This window comes from Cnephaeus nilssonii (assembly GCF_951640355.1).
Source record: "Cnephaeus nilssonii genome assembly, chromosome: X".
Taxonomy (NCBI): domain Eukaryota; kingdom Metazoa; phylum Chordata; class Mammalia; order Chiroptera; family Vespertilionidae; genus Cnephaeus; species Cnephaeus nilssonii.
The window spans coordinates 121451975-121472914 of NC_137071.1; the positions used below are offsets into that span (position 1 = coordinate 121451975).

The 20940-nt window shown below is 51.2% G+C and overlaps 1 protein-coding gene across 1 annotated transcript; it reads left to right on the forward strand.

The window, feature by feature from the left end:
• Positions 1-880: 880 nt before the first annotated feature.
• TMEM187 (transmembrane protein 187) lies at positions 881-8168 on the forward strand. The gene is made up of 2 exons (XM_079765401.1): positions 881-1482; positions 6727-8168. The coding sequence occupies exons 1-2, from the start codon at positions 1424-1426 to the stop codon at positions 7775-7777; spliced, it is 1110 nt and encodes a 369-aa protein (XP_079621527.1). The 5' UTR covers positions 881-1423; the 3' UTR covers positions 7778-8168.
• The last annotated feature ends 12772 nt before the right edge of the window (positions 8169-20940 follow it).

Here is a 20940-nt window from a genome sequence, read left to right on the forward strand (position 1 = left end):
GCCCAGCGCTTAGTGCAGCCGCCGCTCCCGAAACAGTCTCGACACTCGTAAGGAATAGAGGCGCGCCGGAGGCCAGTGGAATGAGCTCGAATTCTCGGGAACTGCTCAGAGGCTGGCGCCGTACGGCTTGTGAGGTCTTGAACCTCTCCCCTCAGTTCGCCTCAGCTGCTCAGGCTGCGCCTGCCGCCCTGGGAGCCGCCATCTTGAGATTAGCTCCCCCTTCTCCCCTATTCTCTTCTTCCTGGGTCAGTTCTTCCACTGCAAACAAAACGCAAGGCAGCGTCCGATCCTCGATTCCCACCTTATGACTCCTTCCCACAGGAGCCGCTTCAAAGAGCCAGGTTAGGCCCTGAAGTGGCAACTGTACGGCATGAGGAGCGGTAACGGCAGGGTGCTCATGCCTCCTCCCTGGGAGCCGCCATCTTGTGTGAAGAAGTAACAACTAAACATGGCGGCTGCGACCGTCGGGCGAGGGGGCGGGGTCGAGTGACGTCACTGCCTCTCCTCCCGCCTTCGCTCCGCTTCGCCTCTGGCTTCGCCTCTTAAAGGAGCCCCCGCGTTGCCCCGAGGCAAGGGCCTGGGGTCGCTGCGTGCTTATCTCGGGCTTAGGCTGCGCCCGGGTCAGGCGCAGGCGCGCCCATCCCCGCGGTACCCCTCAGCGTTCCTCCACGCCTCCGCCGTGGGAGCCGCCATCTTGCCACTTCCCCTCGCCCGGCTGTCCGCGGGCGTCAATAGCGACTTTCAGCACAAAACAAAGATGGCGGCTGCGGCATCTAGGGAATACCCGGATGAGAATGCTTCTGACGAGCTTGGCCCCGCCCCCCTTGGGAACTGTTCCCCGGGCCCTTGTGGGGACACACGCCCGAGGAATTGCCTTTACTTAACAGTGGGGACAGGGTATTGGTTGCTGAGGGTAGCTGACGGGAGTCATTAAAGTCTCGCTTCGAGTCGGGCAGCGAACGTTTCGCCGCTCCGTACACCCAGCGTCCGCCGAAAAGGCGGCTCGAGCCCCATGCCGGGGGAGCTGGAGGCGGGGCGAGAGTGGGCGGTGACGCAGCCGGCTCCCAGGCTCCCAGGCCTGCCAGCTCCGCCCCCGGGAGCCGCCGCCGCCGCTGCCGCTCACTCCCCAACGGGATGAGCCGGGCCGCGCGCCAGGGCGCCGCTGCGCGCTGAGCAGCTCCCGGCCCAGCCGGCCGCAGGGCGGGCAGCCAGGCTGGCGGCGTTGGAGCCGAGCGGGCGGGCGGGCGGGCGGGCGCGGGAGAGTTCAGTGCAGCCTCGCGTCACCTCGCGTCACCCCGCCCCGCCTGCTTCCCAGAGCCCCGCGCCCCGCCCCGCGCGCAGGCGCAAGCCCGCTTTTCGGGTCCGCCCTTTTTTTTGAGATTTGAATTTCCCCCAGCAAAGTGAGGGAGACAAAAGTACCCGGATGGTGATCGCTGGCCTTTTCGCGCCAGTACTGTTGAGTTCTCACAACAACCTTGAGAGGTGGGTACTGACGTCGCCCCCGGGTTCCAAATCCGTTACAGATCTTGCAAGAGGCCGTCTGGGTGCTGGCTGCACTGTCATGCTCACTGCTAGACTCAAGCTGGAGTGCAGGGGTCCTGCACAGGTGTCTGGGAACTTGCAGTGACAATCGATGATTTTTTCCACTTTCATCTGTATTTCCTCTTTATTTTCACCAGCCTCTAGCCGCAATTGGGCCTTTCCCGCAATTACGAATATAGGCCGCAGAGCACAGAGCATTAGGAGGTGACTGTCACCAATGAAAATGACGGAGCAGTCGTTTCATATCTCATAGCTTTTGTTGTAGATATCCTGAAATGAACTTAAATGACAAGACATACTGGCCAGGCAGAAGAACTACCTTGAAATTACTGTGGTTATTCAACCTGCCTGGAGATCCTGGAATTTAACCTATTAGTAAAGAAGCACATATATAACCCTATCTCACATTTTCAAAAATATTTTAGTGATTGTCTTTTGACATTAATTTTTTGTCGTAATCCTGTTTTTCTTTATACATTTGGAAGCATTTGTTTGAGAAAGGCCAAAGAGGCCTCACCTGTGTGGCGGTGCTACCAACTGCCCTAAATGACCTTGGCCGTTCACCTCCCCTCTCTGAGCCCTGGGTCCCTCCCGTGTGAAATAAGGAAACCGAGCTGCTGGTTGCCAGGGGCCTTGCCCACACTCAGCGATTCTCTCGCCAGAGTTCAGGAAGCCCTGTGGTTGCTCCAGGTTCCTTGGGCGTTCAGGTGGCTCAGAGGGACCTCACCTTTTTTGGGGGTGTCCCACATTGCAGCTCTCGGGCTTGCGTCACTTATCTGCAGAAAGGCAGCAAGGGTGATTAGGGTAGTCAGGGGCACAAGCAGCAGTTGTCAAATGCTACAGGCCAAAGAAGCCACCACTGTGACAGGTGATAGTGGCTTCTATTTAAATGCATATCACCCCAGGAAGCAGGAGAATGAATCCAAGGAACACGTGTTAGCCCCTTAGCCAGGAGACTGTCATGCTTTGCAGGACCCCCCAGAAGACCCCAGAACAGGGAGCCGATGCTGTGGATCCTTCGGCCTTTGTGTGCCAGGCTCTGGGGGAATCTGTGAAGAACTGAGTGTCCTGTAACAAGGGTCATGGCAGTTCCAGGGTACAGAGAAGCTGGGCCATAAAGCACCCAGCAGTGGTCTTCCTGATGGACTTGGGAATTTGGTTTGATTACATGTCACTTTCAGCTTGCACAAGGACGCCAAAGTGGACTCTGCCAGGTTGGCCGGAGAGAAGTCTCTTTCCACCTCCTTCCTGGGCCTCCTTCTCTACCAAATTGACAGTGTTGGACTCCTGTCCCTGGCTCTCCTCCATGCTGGCTGGCAGAGAGGAGGGTCAGGCTAGTTCGGTCTACATGGGGCCCTTAAGGCCTGGCACGTCACACCAGGGAGCCAGGAGCCAGGCCCCAGATGGGTGCAGGGAGGGACTTAGCTCCTGTCCCAGCCAGAATCAGGAGTGCTGAATGAAGAAGTGCCTGAGCCAGGCCGGCATGGCTCAGTGGTTGAGCGTTGACCTATGAACCAGGAGATCAGGGTTTGATTCCCGGTCAGGATACACACCTAGGTTGCAGGCTCGATCCCCAGTGGGGGGCGTGCAGGAGGCAGCTGATGGATGATTCTCTCTCATCACTGATGTTTCCCTCTCTCCCTCCCTCTCCCTCCCTCTCTGAAATCAATAAATATGTACTTTTTAAAAAAAGAAGTGCCTGAGCCGAAACCGGTTTGGCTCAGTGGATAGAGCATCGGCCTGCGGGCTTGGGGGTCCCAGGTTCGATTCCGGTCAAGGGCACGTGCATTGGTTTCGGGCACATCCCCAGTAGGGGGTGTGCAGGAGGCAGCTGATCGATGTTTCTCTCTCATCGATATTTCTAGCTCTCTATCCCTCTCCCTTCCTCTCTGTAAAAAATCAATAAAATATATATTTTTAAAATATAAATAAATAAATAAGTAGAAAGAAGTGCCTGAGAGGAATTGGGGTGTGCGCAGGCCAGGTGAGGTGCAGGATGGAAGGAGGACCAGTCTCGTTCCAGCTGGAGGACAGACTGAGCCTGGAAGGCTCTCAGGGCCACATGGGGATGGCATTTCGATGTCTGGCCAAGAGATTGGGGTGGGATTGTACGTGGAGTGATGAGCCAGACACTGAAGGGTGTTGAGCAGGGGCTGCCATGATCCGATCCAGGGCTATTTGAGGAAGATGCTGCGGACTCCTGTGTGCAGACCACATTAGCAGCCACCATCCTAGAAGTGGGAACCCCAGGGCAGGGGTGGCCAGGAGGCTCCTTAGCCGACAGTGCCACATGCTGAGATGGAGACCTGTGGTCAGCCAGGAGATGCAGAGTGAGGGTGAGGGCTTCCATTCACTTGTGGAAATGCTAGGCCGCGTGGTCCTCCTTCAAAGCAGATCCCCAAGGCAGGACAGACAGAAGCAGAAAAGCTCAGCATGAGGCCCAGCAGGTCCCTCCCCAGAGAATGCAGGTGGGCCCCCCTGGCCCAGCTGAGAAGTGGCAAATAGGACCAATGAAAGAGTAAGGGAGCCCTAGCCAGCTTGGCTCAGTGGATAGAGCGCCGGCCTGCGGACTGAAAGGTCCCAGGTTTGATTCCGGTCAAGGGCACATGCCTGGGTTGCAGGCTCAATCCCCAGTAAGGGGCGTGCAGGAGGCAGCCCATCAATGATTCTCTCTCTTCATTGATGTTTCTCTCTCTCTCTCTCTCTCTCTCTCTCTCTCTCTCTCTCTCTCTCTCTCTCCCTCCCTCTCCCTCTCCCTTCCTCTCTGAAATCTTTATATATATATAAACAGTAAGGGGATAAAACAAAGGTGCTGGCTTGGTGCTTGAACTGAATTGAAATTGAGTAGGCCTTCACTGAGCACTGAAGGGAAAGCAAAGAATCAGCCCCTTGTCCTACCCTTTCAGGGCCTAAACTGCAGGAAGGGGGATATACATTGTATTTCAAAAATAAATGGTGCTAAGCAGTCTACATATATAAGAACTCACCTATTTTACACAAGAACTCTGCGGAGGTACTGGTAGCATCCCCATTCTACAGGTATGCAAACTGAGGACCAGAATGGTTAAGGCCCAAGGTCACACATTAGCAGGTGGGGGACATAGACAGTTCTTCTCTTTCCCATGCCTGCCTGCCTATCTTCTGTCTTGGCTTTGAGTCATTTTCAGAGCATTGAACCTCTTCTTTCTTTGTTAATACATTTTTTAAAAAAATATATTCTATTGGTTTTTCACAGAGAGGAAGAGAGAGGGACAGAGTTAGAAACATCGACGAGAGAGAAACATCGATCAGCTACCTCCTGCACACCCCCCACTGGGGATGTGCCCACAACCAAGGCACATGCCCTTGACCGGAATTGAACCTGGGACCCTTGAGTCCGCAGGCTGACACTCTATCCACTGAGCCAAACCAGTTTCAGCTCGTTAATACATTTTTAGACTACTAGGCCAACTCACCCCTACCTGGCCCCAAAGCAGTTGACAGCCAATGAAAAGTCTACATTGTTTTTAAATTGTTTGTCTGCTGGCTCTCACCAGGCAGCTCAGTTGGTTAGAGTGTCTTCTGTATACTGAGGTTGCGGGTTGGATCTTAGGACGCACAAGAACCAACCAATGGGGAAGCAGGGGCAGGCTGAAGGGGACCAATGGGGCGGGGGGGAAGGGGGACATATGTAATACTTTCAACAATAAAGATTTTTTAAAGGGAAAAAAAGAATCAGCAGGCGTAGCTCTATGGTTGAGTGTCAACCTAGGAACCAGGAGGTCACGGTTCGATTCCCAGTCAGGGTACATGCCCGAGTTGTGGGCTTGATCCCCTGTGGTGGGCATGCAGGAGGCAGCCTACCAATGATTCTGTCTCATCATTGATGTTTCTATCTCCCTCCCTCTTTCTTCCTCTCTGAAATCAATAAAAAATATATTTTTAAAAAGAATCAACCAATGAATGCATAGATAAGTGGAACAACAAATCAATGTTTCTCTCTCTCACCCCCTTCCTCTCTCTAAAATCAATAAAAATCAGCAAATAAATTATTTGCTTCTGTGGTTGCAGGACATGGAAAGTTGTATTGTGGGACAAGGAAAGAGGGTGATTTGGGGGGAGATAGCAACTCGGGGGAGGGCAGAAGGGTGAGCCAGGGTAGCAGGCCTGGAGGAGAGCTCTCTGTGCTGTCTGGCCTCACACCCCAGAAACAGGAGACATGCTCATAGTCCCCCCCCACCCCGCCCCACCTCCTCCAGCACCACACCATCTCTTGCCTGCGATTCCAGAGCTCAGACCACAGCTAATGGTCTCTTGTTCAACTGGGTATTGGGCTAAAAGGGTTTTGGGGCTAGCCTGGAAACTTCCACATTTATAACGTCACGGAAGTGTGAAAACCCGTTCTGGCTGTAAGAACAGACCTAGGGACGTTGGTGTCTCTAAATACAGTGGCTCTAAGGGAACTAGGGCAAGGAGCAGGATTTTTTAAAATATATTTTTATTGGTTTCAGAGAGGAAGGAAGAGGGAGAGAGAGATAGAAACATCAATGATGAGAGAGAATCATTGATCAGCTGCCTCCTGCACGCCCCCTACTGGGGATCGAGCCCGCAACCCGGGTATGTGCCCTTGACCAGAATCGAACCAGGGACCCTTCAGTCCGCAGGCTGACGCTCTATCCACTGAGCCAAACCAGCTAGGGCAGGGGTCCTCAAACTTTTTAAACAGGGGGCCAGTTCACTGTCCCTCAGACCGTTGGAGGGCCGGACTATAGTTTAAAAAAAAACTAGGAACAAATTCCTATGCACACTGCACCTATCTTATTTTGAAGTAAAAAAACAAACCGGCAAAAACACCCGCATGTGGCCCACGGGCCGTAGTTTGAGGGAAACTACGGCAAGAGCAGGATTTTTATAGTCCACAGATGAGAGAAGAACAGCATAGGTGTCAAGAGGCACAAAATGCCTTGGCAAAAGAAGATTCTAGAAGCCATGTGTAAGAAGGTGAAGTACTGTAGGTAGCATTTCACTTTTACTTGTTTTTGGTGTGTGTGTGTGTGTGTGTGTGTGTGTGTGTATTTGTGTTTGGGTTTTTTGGTTTTTTTCTGTTGAAAACTGTTGGTGGATCCTGAGGCCGAGAGTCAGCAAGATGGAGGCTCTTCTTTGGATGGTTTTCTTTCTAACCACACTCTTTTTCTAACCACAAAGGAAAAAGGCAGAACAGTCCTCCACTCGTGCCAGCCAATCAGCGGGACCTCCGCCTCCGCCTGGCCTGCCACCGCCACTCCAGGGCAAGGTTGTAGCGTCTGCGTCGGAAATCACGGGACGTCTTCCTGCTGGCTCAGCTGGGAGGCCCAGGAGTGTTTTTTTGCAAAAGCCGTGTATCCGAATTCTGAAAGGACAGCGAAGGCTGCCACTCTCCGAAGCTCTCTGCCCCAAGTCACAACCAGGCTTCCCGATGAAGCCCGAGTCCGCGCAGGCCCTCTGCCATGTGGCCGTGGCCAGCTGCCTCTGCGTGGCCACCGTCTACATGGGTGTGTTTGAAAGCGTCTTGGTGGAAGTGGGCTATGAGCACTATGCAGAAGCCCTGGTAGCCGGCCTCCCCACCTTCCTAGCCATGCCCTTCAACTCGCTCATTAACGTGGCCTACGTGCTCCTGGGAGGGCACTGGCTACAGAGAGATGTCAGTGCCCGGGGGCCCCCCAGTGAGGTGCAGCGGACTCGTTACCTGAAGGATGTCTTCGCGGGCATGGCTATGGTCTACGGCCCCGTGCAGTGGCTGCGGATTGGGCTGCAGACGCACCCGGCTGCCGTGCTGGACCAGTGGTTCACCTTGCCCATCTTCGCGTGGCCCGTGGCCTGGTGCCTCTACCTAGACAGGGGCTGGGAGCCCGGCCTGCTCCTCGCCATCGAGTGCCTCTCGCTGTCCAGTTACGGCCTTGCCCTGCTGCATCCCCGGGGGTTTGAGGTCGCCCTGGGTGTGCACATTGTTGCCGCCGTGAGCCAGGCCCTGCGTGTCCACAGGCGCCACGGCAGCACGCGCTCAGGGGTGTACTTGGTTCTGGGGGTGCTCTCCTGCCTGGGCTTTGTGGTCCTCAAGCTGGGTGACCATCAGCTGGCCCGGTGGCATCTCTTCCAGCGGCTCACAGGCCATTTCTGGTCCAAGGTCTGTGATGTGCTTCAGTTCCACTTTGCATTCTTATTTCTGACAAATTTAAACACTTGCCAGCGACTCCCTCCCAAGGGGAAGATGCAGTAAAGTGTGGAAAAGAGGCTACTGACAGCCGCTGGCCCCAATGTCAGAATGGATGACCAGATGACATTTTGTCCTCAGTATTAAATTCCCTGGGCGTGATAAGATATGATTATTACATGGGCGATGTTCTTTCCTTCGGAGTTAATGGGTTTCAATATTTAGGCGTGAAATGTTATTCCCTATTGCACTATCCTTTTAACTGCTCTGTAGTATGAAATTGTTCAAAATAAAATGTTGGGTGCCTGGCCAGCGTGGCTCAGTGGTTGAGTGTTGACCTATGAACCAGGAGGTCACAGTTCGATTCCCGGTCAGGGCATACGCCTGGGTTGCGGGCTCAATCCCCAGTGTGGGGCGTGCAGGAGGCAGCTGATCAGTGATTCTCTCATCATTGATGTTTCTCTCTCTTTCTCCCTCTCCCTTCCTCTCTGATATCAATAAAAATATATTTAAAAAATAAAATAGCCCTAGCTGGTTTGGCTCAGTGGATAGAGTGTCAGCCTGTGGACTGAAGGGTCCCAGGTTCGATTCCGGTCAAGGGCATGTACCTTGGTTGCGGGCACATCGCCAGTAGAAGGTGTGCAGGAAGCAGCTGATCGATGTTTCTCTCTCATCGATGTTTCTACCTCTCTATCCCTCTCCCTTCCTCTCTGTAAAAAAAAAATCAATAAAATATATTTAAAAAATAAAAAGGTGAGGGCAGAGAAAGGATGTCCTGTCCCTGCCAAATGGCATCTCAGGACTGGTCATCCATGTGCATTAGCTCAGTGCCCCCTGAGGTCTCTTTCCCTAGACCCTCTCAGGTTGGCATGCGGACCGTTGCTATGACTACCAAGATGCTTTTGAAACTGGGTACCTGGGCTGGATGATCTCTCCTCGGCTGGGCACATCTAAAACGGGTGGTGGGCCTCAACCAAGCTGTCACCTGAAGAACCCAGCAGGTGCGAGAGCCTTATGAGGGTTGCCTCTGCTTGGGTGCCAGCCAACCAGCCCCCACCCCTCCCCAAAGGCCTGGGCAGATGGTCGGCCCAGCGCAGGACTCGGGAGCCCGAGGCAAGGCATGCCAGCAGGTGAAGAGCAGGGCCAGCATTTGTTTGGGGAAACAGCTTTATTCCATTACAGTTGTCTCAAAGGCTCTCTGTGCCCTACAAGAGGAAAAAGGTCGTGGGCGTCTCCAGAGAGGCTGCCCTTATCTCAAAGAGGCCAGAGGGAGGGAGAGAGGATGTGCTTCCTTGGGTGGCTGGGTTAGAGAGGAGGGTGGGAGGGTGGAGGAATGATGGGGGCGGGCCGTTCACCTAGCATCTGGGTGATTTCCCCCCTTTGGCTGTTTCCCTCTCCGTCGCTGTTTACTTGACCGACAGAGTGGATCCCCTGAGAATTGCTGGGACTTGGCAGCATAGTGCTGCTCATTCCACACGTTGGAAGCACCAGCACCAATTACGTCTTTTATTTCTACCAATACTTAATAAATGACCCTGAGAACCTTCTGGTTTTCATTCCACGCCTGTGTCAGGCTGGGTCCCCACAGGAAACAGGTGGTAGGCTCAGATTAGGGTGATGGAGGACGGTTTCAGGGAGAACTAGAGCACCGCTGTGCCGGGGTGGGGGTGGGGGATCCACAGCGGGACTTCACCACTCGGCCTGGGGAGCACCTGGGGAAGAGACACCTGGAGCGGGCAGAGACCCTCCAGAGGCCCAGCCCACTCTCCTGCTTGTCAGATGAAATGCAGGACGATGAATGTTTTAGTATCCGTATGTCTAAAATATCACATGAGCCCTAGCCGGTTTGGCTCAGTGGATAGAGCGTCGGCCTGCGGACTGAAGGGTCCTGGGTTCAATTCCGGTCAAGGGCACATGCCTGGGTTGTGGGCTCAATCCCCAGTAGGGGGCGTGCAGGAGGCAGCTGATCAACGATTCTCTCTCATCATTTTTTAAAAATATATATTTTATTCATTTTTTACAGAGAGGAAGGGAGAAGGATAGAGAGCCAGAAACATCGATGAGAGAGAAACATCGACCAGCTGCCTCCTGCACACCTCCCACTGGGGATGTGCCCACAACCAAGGTACATGCCCTTGACCGGAATCGAACCTGGGACCCCTCAGTCTGCAGGCCGACGCTCTAGCCACTGAGCCAAACCGGTTAGGGCTCTCTCTCATCATTGATGTTTCTATCTCTCCCTTCCTCTCTGAAATCAATGTAAAAATATATGTATAAAAAAAAACACATAAAATATCACATGAGATGCCCTAGCCGGTTTGGCTCAGTGGATAGAGCGTCAGACCTTGGACTGAAGGGTCCTGGGTTCGATTCTGATCAAAGGCACGTAACTCAGTTGCAGGTTAGATCCCAGGCCCTGGCTGGGCAGGGTGCGTGGGGGAGGCAACCAACGGATGTGTCTCTCTCACCTCAAGGGTTCTCTCTGTCTCTCCCCCTCCCTTCACTCTCTCTAAAAATCAATGGGCCGAAACCGGTGTGGCTCAGTGGATAGAGCGTCAGCCTGCGGACTGAAGGGTCCCAGGTTCGATTCCGGTCAAGGGCATGTACATTGGTTGCGGGCACATCCCCCAGTGGGGGGGGGGGTGCAGGAGGCAGCTGGTCGATGTCTCTCTCTCATTGATGTTTCTAGCTCTCTATCCCTCTCCCTTCCTCTCTGTGAAAAATCAATTAAAAAAAATCAATGGAAAAATATCCTCGGGTGAGGATTAACAAAACAAAAATAGAAATCAACAAAATATCTATCACATGAGATGTGCTTACCTTGAAAAGTTCTTCACTGTTATCTGAAATTCAGATTGAACTGGGAATGTGTTTCTATTTGCTAAGTCAGATAACCCTCCATTGAACTGACCCAATTAAAGCCAGAGGCCTGGAACTTTCTCTTTCTGCCCCCGTTTTTTGATGAGTGCTTCTCAAAAAGCGTGGCCAGCATTAACCATGCAGCATCCTGGTCCCCTCCAGCCCTGGCTTCTGGGGCTGAGACCACAGACCGCCTCAGCCCTGCCCACCCCACCCCCCGCCCCGGGGTTCGAGGGCACCAGCAAGATTTGAGATGCTGAAGGAAGGAGCCTGGTGGCTGTGCCCCCACCCAGCTGTGCTCTAAGAAGTCCTTCTTGCCCCTCCCTGTTCCTTTATCCGTTGTTGTCACTATCATCATCTCCATCTTACACTCCCCCCCCCCCACAGCACAGCTGAGAAGCCAATAGTTACCAAACGGGCTCTCTCCCCACGTTTGGCCTAACGGTTTAGAGGTTCCAAAGCTGGGAGGAATCTTAGAAACCATCTGCGCCAACCCCCACATTTCACAGAAACTGAAACTCTAGAAGTTGGTCTTGGCTGCAAGTTGCAACACTGAGTATCAGCAACCCAGGCATCCCCTCCCGGCCCAAAGCCCTGTCCTGCCCACTTCTGTCGCTCTGCCTCCCGTGGCGGACCAGGGCTCGGAGATTTGCCCCCCCCCCCCCCCCCAGTGAACCTAGTCGTGTTGGTTTTGCTCTGATTGTGTAGGTAACACAGGCTCATGGTGGGGGCAGGGACAACGAGCCCCCTGGGAGGACTGTCAGGAATCTGGTGGCTCCACGATGGAGCATGTACTCCCATGCACTTGCTCTCCCCACTCCACGGTGTTGGGCGCAGATGCTGCTCTAGGCCCCAGTGGGCTTCTGTGCTGTTCCGACTACTTCACCCTGTCCTCATCCAGCACACTGATTCCCTGCTAGACAATGCACAGGTGCGCCCTAGCCAGTTTAGCTCAGTGGATAGAGCGTCAGCCCGTGGACTAAAGGGTCTTGGGTTCGATTCCGGTCAAGGGCGCATATCTCGGTTGCAGGCTGGGTCTCCAGCCCCAGGTCGGGGCACATACAGGAGGCAAGCAATCGATGTGTCTCTCTCACATCAATGTTTCTCTCTGTGTGTCTCTCCCCCTCCCTTCCACTCTCTCTAAAAAAATCAATGAAAAAATATATCCTTGGGTGAGGATGAACAAAAAATTAAAATAAAATAAAAAGAAAGTGCTCAGGTGCCCCTCTGCACCCTGGAGCTCGTCTTTCTCTGGGTCAGTCTCAGGAGTGCGATTGAAGGGCACAGGGGCCCTGGCTGGTGTGGCTCAATTGGTTGGGTGTGGTCCTGTGCAACAAAAGGTTGCCGGTTCGATTCCCAGTCAGGGCACATGCCCAGGTTTCAGGCTCCATCCCTGGTGGGAGGTGTGCAGGAGGTGGTCCATTGATGTTTCAAGCTCACATCGATGTTTCTCTCTCTCTCTCTCCCTCCCTCTCCCTTTCTCTCTCTCTCTCTCTCAAAATCAATAAAAAAATCTTTTTAAAAAAAATATATTTTATTGATTTTTTACAGAGAGGAAGAGAGAGGGATAGAGAGCTAGAAACATCGATGAGAGAGAAACATCGATCAGCTGCCTCCTGCAAACCCCCTACTGGGGATGTGCCCGCAACCAAGGTACATGCCCTTGACCGGAATCGAACCTGGGACCTTTCAGTCTGAAGCCCGATGCTCTACCCACTGAGCCAAACCGGTTTCGGCAATACATTTTCTTAATCTATGGTTTATCTTTTGGCTTTGTGGGTATCCCAAAGCAACGTGCTTGAAGATTGATGTAGTCACATATGTCTATATGTCTTTTCTTTCTTCTTGTTTGTGTTAATCCTCACCTGCAGATATTTTCTCCATTGATTTTTTTAGAGAGAGTGGAAGGGAGGGAGGGAGGGAGAGAGATAGAGAGAGAAACTTCGATGTGAGAGAGACACAGCTGATAGGTTGCCTCCTGCACAGGCCCCAACTGAGGCCAGGGATTGAACTTTCAACCCAGGTACATGCCCTTGAGCAGGAATCAAACCCAAGACCCTTCCATGCCAGGGTGGCTGGCACTAACCACTGAACCACACCGCCAGTGCTGTGTCTGTCTTTTCCTTCATAGTTTCTGGGTTTCTAGTCTTGCTTAAAATAGTTTTCTGGTTGTCTAGATTTTACTTGTCTCCACATCAGCCAGGTTTGTCAAATCTTAACATCTATAGCTGCTTCAGATCTTTTTCATGATAACATTTTAATTATAAAAATATTGCCCCGGCTGGTGTGGCTCAGTTTCTTGGATGTCCCGTTTGGATGTTGTCCTGTGCACCAAAAGGTTGCTGGTTCAATTCCCGGTCAGAGCACATGCCCAGGTTGCAGATCTGATCCCCAGTTGGGCTGCGTGCAGGAGGCAGCCGATCCCGTCAATGTTTCTCTCTCTCTCTCTCTCAAAACCAATTTTTTTAAAAATTATATTTTATTGATTTTCCACAGAGAGGAAGGGAGAGGGAGAGAGAGTTAGAAACATCTATGAGAGAGAAACATCGATCAGCTGCCTCTTGCACACTCCCCACTGGGGATGTGCCCGCAAGCAAGGTACATGCCCTTGACCGGAATCGAACCTGGGACCCTTCAGTCCACAGGCCGACGCTCTATCCACTGAGCCAAACCGGTTTTGGCACAAAACCAATTTTTTTAAAATATATATTTTATTGATATTTTACAGAGAGGAAGAGAGAGGGAGAGAGAGTTAGAAACATCGATGAGAGAGAAACATCAATCAGCTGCCTCCTGCACACTCCCCACTGGGGATGTGCCCGCAACCAAGGTACATGCCCTTGACCGGAATCAAACCTGGGACCCTTCAGTCTGCAGGCCGAAGCTCTATCCACTGAGCCAAACCGGTTTCTGCACAAAACCAATTTTTTTAAAAAATTAAAAATATTAAGGACAATAATTATCAAAAAATAGTTAAAATTTACATTTAGAAATAAAACAGAGCAGCTGTCCTCTTTGTCAACATGGTGGTTTACCGAAGCTAGTGCACTGGCACACTTGTGATCACGTTTTAATTGAGGAGGAAATTCGCAAACCCTGTGTGAGATGTTCCTTGCACCCCAGAGAACAATGGCTATTTTGTTTGTCTGCAGTTCAAGTTGGGCACATCCAACAGGCAAAGCACTTCCTTCTCACCTCTAAGGTCTCCACGAGTAGAAATCTTTAGATAAATATCAACTAAGTGACCTGTGTCCTCCAGCGAGCCCCCAAATAGTCATGTGATCAGCGTGATCTCTTCCCCTGCTAAGTGGAGGCTTGGGGCCCATTTTTCTCAGCCCCAATACGTTTCTGCAATCCCCATGCCCGTGGCTAAGACAAGCAGTCTTCATCCTAGGTGCCCCTTGAGTCCCTGCTGCCTCGCTGGTAAGTGACCGGTGGCTGTTGGGCCACATGGCCGGGCAGGGGGTTGGCTGGTCGCCAGGGCCCGCTGTGAGTCCTGAGAGCTCCATTGCGGCACAGCAGGTCCTTCTAACCATTTTCATGCTTTTCTAGCCGTTTCTTTTTTTTTTTTCCTGTTTCCCCGCCTTTCGCTTTGATCTTTGCCTTCTGCTTCTCTTCAGAACTGCTGACTTCTGGTTTTACTTCTGCCTCTTCTTTCCCCGCCCCGCCCCACTTCCACTGGGGCCCCCACTGGGGTGTCTGTCCCCCCACCTCTTACCCAGCACAGGCCTCTTCCTCTGAAAGATACGAAACCTAACAGATTGAGCTGGAGTCCCTTCCCTGCCCTCCTGCCCCAGAGTAACAGCATCCAGAGTTGGGTGTATCTGGCTCCCCGGCATGCTCTCATGCCTTTTTTAAAAAATATATGTATTTTATTGCTTTTTAGAGAGAGAGGAAGGGAGAGGGATAGAGAGATAGAAACATCATGGATCGGCTGCCTCCTGCATGCCCCTACGGGGGATCGAGCCCGCAACCCCGGGCATGTGCCCTGACCGGGAATCGAACCGGTAGCCTCCTGGTTCTTGGGTCACGGCTCAACTGCTGGGCCACACCGGCCGGGCTCTCATGCCTTTCAAACGAGTGGGCATATGCATCAGCCATATACACTGAGTGGCCATATTATTATGATCTCTGAACGCATAATAATCTGGCCACTCAGTATACATCAGTGGTCGGCAAACCGCGGCTCGCGAGCCACATGCGGCTCGCGAGCCGCGGTTTGCCGCTCTGTTGACTAATGAGTTTGCCCACCACTGTCATATACTACCCTTTACTTCTTTGCACACAATATGCCACAATTGCCTAATCCTCACAGCTTCCAACTACACGGTAACATTTAGTCTAGTCCAGTGGTCGGCAAACTCATTAGTCAACAGAGCGGCAAATAGCAGCTCACGAGCCGCATGTGGCTCGCGAGCTGCGGTTTGCCGACCACTGGTATAGCTATTTATATATATTAGAGGCCCGGTGCATGATTTCGTGCATGGGTAGGGGCCGGCCAGCCTGGCCAGGGGGAGGGGACATGGGCGGTTGGCCGGCCTGCCTGCTGGTCGAACTCCTGGTGGAGGGGACAATTTGCATATTAGCCTTTTATTATATAGGATATACACTGAGTGGCCAGATTATTATGCGTTCAGAGATGATAATAATCTGGCCACTCAGTGTATACTACTGTTTTGCATGTCTTGTAACTTTCTATAAATGCAGCACACAGTCCAGATCCTTCTCCCACTGGCTGCGGGATCTGATTGGTGAGCGTTTTCCCCGGGTCTCCCGGGGTGCCCCTCCGGAGAGCGCCTTCTTTGGCGCTTGTTGTCCATGCCTGTGCTATGCGTGAGCACTTGGCAAGGGAATGTGCTTGCATGCGGCACAGCTACACTTTAACTTGACCGGGAGCTGCCAAATCCCTTGCCAAAGTGGTTGCTGAAATGACTCCCCACCTGAGCTTCCACGGCGCCACGGCCTCGCCAGTACTAGGTACTGTGAGGAATGAAGTAGAATTTCATTTCCTCCTTGTTTGCCTTTCCTGGTTTAAAAGCGAGGTTGCCTAAAAAAAATAAATAAGTAAACATAGACTTAACATATGATCAAGGAATTCCACTCCTGGGTACGTACCCAACAAATGGAAGCAGGGGCTCTAAGAGATTTGTACACTCATGCACATAGCAGTATTATTCACATTAGCCAAAAGGTCTGTCAACAAAATGGATGGACAAAACAGGCTTAAAAGGAAGGAAATTCTGTCCTAGTTGGTTTGGCTTAGTGCCGTGGTCGGCAAACTGCGGCTCGCGAGCCACATGCGGCTCTTTGGCCCCTTGAGTGTGGCTCTTCCACAAAATACCACAGCCTGGGCGAGTCTATTTTGAAGAAGTGGCGTTAGAAGAAGTTTAAGTTTAAAAAATTTGGCTCTCAAAAGAAATTTCAATCGTTGTACTGTTGATATTTGGCTCTGTTGACTAATGAGTTTGCCGACCACTGGCTTAGTGGATAGAGCACCCACCCGTGGACTGAAGGGTCCTGAGTGGGTTCTGGTCAAGGGCAAGTAGGCCAGGCAGCCACATTTTTTAAAAGTCAACATTGATCTCTGGCCCAACAGGTGTGGCTCAGTGGTTGAGCGTTGACCTATGAACCAGGAGGTCACGGTTCGATTCCTGGTCAGGGCACATGCCCGGGTTGGGGGCTCGATCCCCAGTGTGGGGACGTGCAGGAGGCAGCCAATCAATGATTCTCCCTCATAGTGGATGTTTCTATCTCTCTCTCCCTCTCCCTTCCTCTCTGAAGTCAATAAAAATATATTTTAAAAATAACCCAGAAAACAACAACATTGATCTCTGCAATTCACCAGGCCAGAGGCTTCGAGTGAGTTTCATAAGCTCTTTGTGCCTCGGTTTCCTCTCTTTTTCCCAGCACCTCTCCCTTGTGGTGTGGGGTGGGTGTGAGGATTAGGCGGGGTAACCCATAAAGGCAGCTCAAGCTCGTCATATAATAAGGTGTCAACTCCTCCCAGCCCCGCGATGCATTATGGAGGAGGAGACACACGGTTTTGGGGACGCGCTAACCATGACTGAGGGCTTACTGTCGAGGAAAGCGAGTTTAGAGAAGTTGAATGAGCTTCAAGTTCACTGGAGGTGGGAAGTGGCCAAGGTGACCCTGGCCACTTCCCTCCCCTGCTCTTGGCTGCTACTTCGTTGTTTGTAACTGGAGCCCTTGCCACCGCAACTTGGGATCCAGATCTCATTTTGAAAATACATTTAAAAAATTGAGATATAAATTACATAGCACAGTTTTACCCTGTTAAAGTGTACATGTCAGTGGATGTTAGTACATTCACAGGGCCGGGCCTCCATCATCGCTACCTAATTCCAGAACATCTTCCTCAACCCAAAAAGAAACCCTGGGCCCATAAGCATTCAGTCCCCGTCCCCCTCCCTGCAGCCCCTGGCACCCACTGATCCACTTTAAAAAAAAAAATAGACTTTTTGTTGATTTCAGAGAGGAAGGGAGAGGGAGAGAGATAGAAACATCAATGATGAGAGAGAATCATTGATCGGCTGCTTCCTGCATGCCCCCCACTGGGGATCGAGCCCGCAACCCAGGCATGTGCTCTGACCGGGAATCGAACCCTGACCTGTTTCTTTCTTTTTTTTAAAAAACATTTTATTTATTTTTTAAATATATTTTATTGTTTTTTTACAGAGAGGAAGGGAGAGGGACAGAGAGTTAGGAACATCGATGACAGAGAAATATCGATTAGCTGCCTCCTGCACACCCCCCACTGGGGATGTGCCCGCAACCCAGGCATGTGCTCTGACTGGGAATCGAACCCTGACCTGTTTCTTTCTTTTTTTAAATAAACATTTTATTTATTTTTTTAATATATTTTATTGATATTTTACAGAGAGGAATGGAGAGGGATAGAGAGCTAGAAACATCGATGAGAGAGAAACATCGACCAGCTGCCTCCTGCACACCCCCCACTGGGGATGTGCCCGCAACCAAGGTTCATGCCCTTGACCGGAATCGAACCTGGGACCCTTCAGTCCGCAGGCCGACGCTCTATCCACTGAGCAAAACCGGCTTTGACACCCTGACCTGTTTCATAGGCTGACGCCCAACCATTGGGCAACACTGTCCTGGCTTGATTTTTTTTTTATTATAACCATCCTAGTGGGTGTGAAGGTGGTATCTTATTATGGTTGGAAAGTGCATTCTTCATTTTCAAAAGTCTCTCATCAGGAATGCAATAGCACTTGCACTTGGATGTGTCACGGGTCAAGTGTACACATGGGAGGCCACTGTGCCCCACCCTTAGCTTCTCAGCTTCAGCAGAGAGCGCCCTGCCCTGCAAGCCATTCAGAAATGTTTACCATCTGAAATTCTTCTTTGTTGCTATTCAGACGGGCCTCCCCCTGCCGATTGTTGTACAACCCCAACAGGTGGAGGAGCTGAGCCCGTGACACTGAAAACAACCAGCTGAGCCAGCCCCACTAGAAGCTTCTGCGGCGGGGGGGGGGGGGGGGGGGGGCGGGGGGGAGGGGTGGTGGCGGGGGGCAGACATAGCAAACAAAAGATACCACCTCTGAGAGGACGTCAGATCAGGGGACTGTCAGAAGTGACAGAAATGCCCTGACCGGTTTGGCTCAGTGGATAGAGTGTCGGCCTGCGGACTGAAGGGTCCCAAGTTCGATTCCGGTCAAGGGCACATGCCCAGGTTGCTGGCTTGATCCCCAGTGTGGGCCGTGCAGGAAGCAGCCGATCAGTGATTCTCTCTCAGCATTGATGTTTCTATCTCTCTCTCCCTCTCCCTTCCTCTCTGATATCAATAAAAATATATATTTTTTAAAAAAAGAAGTGACAGAGATTGTCATATTGTATGAAAACCACAACCCCCAGGCATATGCTGTCTACTAGAGACACACCTAAAACATGTCTGCAGGAAGATTACACGTGAAAGAATGAGGAAAAAGACATACTAGGCACTTACTCATCGAGAGACAGCTGGCTTAACTCTATTAATATTAGGCTAAATAGACTTTGGGACAAAACAAAAACATTGTAGGAATAATGTTAAAATAGGTTCAAAGTGTACAAAACAAAAGTGGACAGAACTCCAGGGACAAATAGACAAATCTAGCATCAGAGAGGGACATTATCATGGGCTTCCTGTGGAGGTATTAGATCAAGCAAATACAGTTCCATGAAAATGTGAACAAGCCTGTGACTAAGCGCTCTCTGAGGGGCTGGTGTCCTCCCAGGGCACCCCATGTCCACAAGTGGCATCTAAAGACAGCCCCATGCCGAAACCGGTTTGGCTCAGTGGATAGAGCGTTGGCCTGCGGACTGAAGGGTCCCAGGTTCGATTCCGGTCAAGGGCATGTACCTTGGTTGCGGGCACATCCCCGGTAGGGGGTGTGCAGGAGGCAGCTGATCGATGCTTCTCTCTCATCGATGTTTTTAACTCTCTATCCCTCTTCCTTCCTCTCTGTAAAAAAATCAATAAAATATATTTTTAAAAAATAAATAAAGACAGCCCCAGCTGCTTTTGACTCAGTGGATAGAGCATCAGCCTGTGGACCGAAGGGCCCAGGTTTGATTCTGGTCAAGGGCACATGCCCGGGTTTTGGGCTTGATCCCTCATGGAGGGCATGCAGGAGGCAGCCAATCAATGAATCTCTCTCATCATTGATGTTTCTCTCTCTCTCCCTCTCCCTTCCCTTCCTCTCTGAAATCAAATAAAAAAATATTTTTAAAAACTCTTAAAAAAATAAAAACAATGGCAGCGCCCAGCCAGCATGGCTCAGTGGTTGAGAGTTGACCTGTGAACCAGGAGGCCACGGTTCAATTCTTGGTCAGGACACATGCCTGGGTTGCAGGCTTGATCCCCAGTGTGGGGCATTTGGAGGCAGCTGATCGATCTTATCGATGCTTTCATCTCCCTCTCTCTCCTTCTCCATCTCCCTCTCCCTCTTCCTCTCCCTCTCCCTCTCCCTTTCCCTCCCCCTCTCCCTCTCTCTCTAAAATAAAAAACATATATAAAAATACTTAGAACTACATTAATAAGAGTAACTACATAAAACTGGTGGGTGATAGTGAAAGCGGCCCTTAAAGTGCCAGCTTTAGAGTTTCACATATTTAAATTATTTTTTATTGAGCCAAAACATATTAGATGTACACCTTGAACTTTCCCTATATATTTAGTGGAGGTTCCATCAAACCAACCCCCAAAGGTAAATACTGTTGTGACCTCTATCACTACAGAGGTTTTTTAAAAATATATTTTTTTATTGATTTCAGAGAGGAAGGGAGAGAGAGATAGAAACATCAATGATCAGAGAGAATCATTGATCAGCTGTCTCCTGCACTCCCCCTACTGGGGATCGAGCCTGCAACCCGGGCATGTGCCCTTGACTAAAATCGAACCTGGGACCCTTTAGTCCGAAGGCCGACGCTCTATCCACTGAGCCAAACCGCCTAGGGCTACAGATGGGTTTTGTATGTTCTAGAACTTCATAGAAATTGCAGCATACAGCACATGTGTGTGACATTCATTCACATATCAGCACATTTATTCTGTTTTATTACCGAGTAGCATTCCATGGTATGGATATATGACAGCTTTGCTTATGTGTGGGTATTTGCATGGTTTCTAACATAAATAAAGGTGCTACAGACACTCGTGTACAAGCCTTCTTATGTGAACATATGCATTCATTTCTCTTTGGTATACGCCTTGAAGTGGAATTGCATGCTTAGGGCAGGCGAAGTTCAAGTTCATAAGACACCGCCCAAGAGTTATTCAAAGTGGCTTGTCCCAGTTTACATTTCCCCTGGCTCCCCGTCCTCGTCAGCACTGGGTATGACCAGTCTCTTTAGGGTTAGTCATTCTGCTGTGTGTGTACAGCTATCTCATTGTGGTTTTATTGTGCATTTCCCCATGACTAATGAGGTTGCACATCTCTTCGTCTGCATCTGTCCTAGTGGGGAGGGCAGGAGGCAGGCGGAAGAGTGGGAGGAGAGGGGGGAGGGAGGGTAGGAGTGGCAGGGTCCCCCAGGGAGAAGCCCTGGGGCCCCTTAAGGCTGGCTTCCTCACTCTTTTTATGTTGTTTGTTGTTAATCCTCACCCAAGGATATTTTTCCATTGATTTTTGGAGAGAGTGGATGCGAGGGGGAGGAGAGTGAGTGGAACATCGATGTGAGAGAGACACATCGATTGGTTGCCTCCCGCATGCACCGTGACCAGGGCTTGGATGGAGCCTGCAACCAAAGTACGTGACCTTGACCGGAATGGAACCCGGGATCCTTTGGTCTGAAGGGGGACGCTCTATCCACTGAGCTAAACTGGTGAGGGCTGGCCACCTCACTCTTGAACC